Source organism: Limulus polyphemus, unplaced genomic scaffold (assembly GCF_000517525.1).
Source record: "Limulus polyphemus unplaced genomic scaffold, Limulus_polyphemus-2.1.2 Scaffold5580, whole genome shotgun sequence".
NCBI lineage: Eukaryota > Metazoa > Arthropoda > Merostomata > Xiphosura > Limulidae > Limulus > Limulus polyphemus.
Window position 1 is genome coordinate 1 of NW_013671190.1, and position 2089 is coordinate 2089.

Below are 2089 nucleotides of genomic sequence, written 5' to 3' on the forward strand. Positions count from 1 at the left end.
ACCTACTTTAATTAGGTAGAAGTAGTGGTGATTAGGGTATGACTTACTTTAATTAGGTAGAAGTAATGGTGATTAGGGTATGACTTACTTTAATTGGGTAGAAGTAATGGTGATTAGGGTATGACTTGTTTTAATTAGGTAGAAGTAATGGTGATTAGGATATGACTTGTTTTAATTAGGTAGAAGTAATGGTGATTAGGGTATGACTTACTTTAATTGGGTAGAAGTAATGGTGATTAGGGTATGACTCGTTTTAATTAGGTAGAAGTAATGGTGATTAGGGTATGACTTACTTTAATTAAATCGATGGAACAGCAATTATGATACACATTTTCTAATTGGATGGAAGTAACAGCAATAATTACCTAACAAGTAGAAATTTGGGTGTGTTAAACTCTAATTGGTAGAAATTTTGGCATATTTACTCTCATTGGTAGAAATTTTGTCACGTTTTACTTTCATTGGTTGAAAGAACAGTAATTAGATTGCAGTTTCACTTGTTTTTTGTCTAGGGCCTTTATAAACAATTATTAACATAAAATTTAAAAGATAAATTGATAAATCAAGTTACAAAAATATAGCTTTGTCAAAAAGATCAAAGTCCATTTTGTTTGATATGCGAAGTATAATAAATTGTGTGGCAGCAAGAAATTTAGTTCAGAAATTTAGCAGCAGAGTAATTGTGTTTTCTGTGTAATTACTGTTTTAAAAACTAAATAAATTAATTGGATATGAGAAAGTACATTTAAGTCTTTCAACCTAATTCAGGAATTTAAAATTCATATCTTCTTGTAAGATGTCACAATCTCAACACAGATTTTTTATTTTTATTCAGTGAAGCCTACACAACGTTATTTGGTACTAATCCCTTGAACAGACATCGAATTGACATGAGCATACTGGGTGAGTGTGGTTTATCAAAATCTGATAGTGTAGTCAAAATAATCGGTGTTTAGTGGATAAATAATTAAGAATAATCTTTTAAGTTATTATTATTTTAATTTGATAAATATTTTAAACCTAATTTGAACAGTTATAGGTGACATATTTAAACTTTAACATTCTGAAAGTTTCAATATTTACTTTGAAATATCCTCATTTTTAAAAATTTATTTTTAATCATTATCATGCTTTTATTTTCATTAAAAGCCAAAATTATTATATATAAAATAAAACTGTTAATTATGTAATATATTATTTGTCTTATGTTCCTACACACTCAACTCGTGTAGGTAATATCACATTGAATAACATTATTAATGTCTGAAGTTGAAGTATATCTCTCTGAATCACTGTATCTTTAGACCTGCCAATCAAGAGTTTTGTGATGTTGTCATGTGGAGGAATTGGAGTTGACTCTGACACAACTTGGAATGAACTTCATACAGCTAGTGCTTCTCGAATGGCCGCGGGATGCGTTATAGAACTGGCCCTGAAAGTAGCTACTGGAGAAGTCAAGGTGAATTAAAAAAATCATATTTACTGAAATTTCAGAGGAAGAAGAGATAAATAAAAAATTGAAAGGTGTTCTTTAAGTGAGAATGCACAACTTGCTACAAGAGTATTTTTTTATTATCAGTGAAGTAATGAAATGTTGCTGTAAAATTTAGAAAGATTCTACTGAGCAGATGCACTGTGTTAAGATTGCTGACGAAGATATATAATGTATGAAAGTTGATGTTGAAGAATTAGATCTTAAGATGTAAAATTTAGAAAGATTCTACTGAGCAGATGAACTGTGTTAAGATTGCTGACGAAGATATATAATGTATGAAAGTTGATGTTGAAGAATTAAATCTTAAGATGTAAAATTTAGAAAGATTCTACTGAGCAGATGAACTGTGTTAAGATTGCTGACGAAGATATATAATGTATGAAAGTTGATGTTGAAGAATTAGATCTTAAAATGTAAAATTTAGAAAGATTTTACTGAGTATATAAAGATTACTGAAGAAGATATAAAATGTACAAGTAAAGAAAACTTTTTAAATGAAATTATTCAAAAGTTAGTCCTAACTTTATTACATTGTTTTTAAAGGCTTAATATTAGCCATTCCTACATTTACTTCCTTTTTTGAAAAGTTTCCCT

The 2089-nt window shown here is 28.7% G+C and overlaps 1 protein-coding gene across 1 annotated transcript in view; it reads left to right on the plus strand.

The window, feature by feature from the left end:
* Positions 1–835: 835 nt before the first annotated feature.
* LOC106472751 (histone deacetylase 4-like) overlaps positions 836–2089 on the plus strand; it is a gene marked incomplete at its 5' end in the record, with an annotated part of 15244 nt that continues 13990 nt past the window's right edge. Inside the window, 2 exons of the mRNA XM_013933407.2 lie at positions 836–903; positions 1305–1459. Coding sequence (XP_013788861.1) covers positions 836–903; positions 1305–1459 — 223 coding nt within the window. The remainder of the gene's footprint in view (positions 904–1304; positions 1460–2089) is intronic.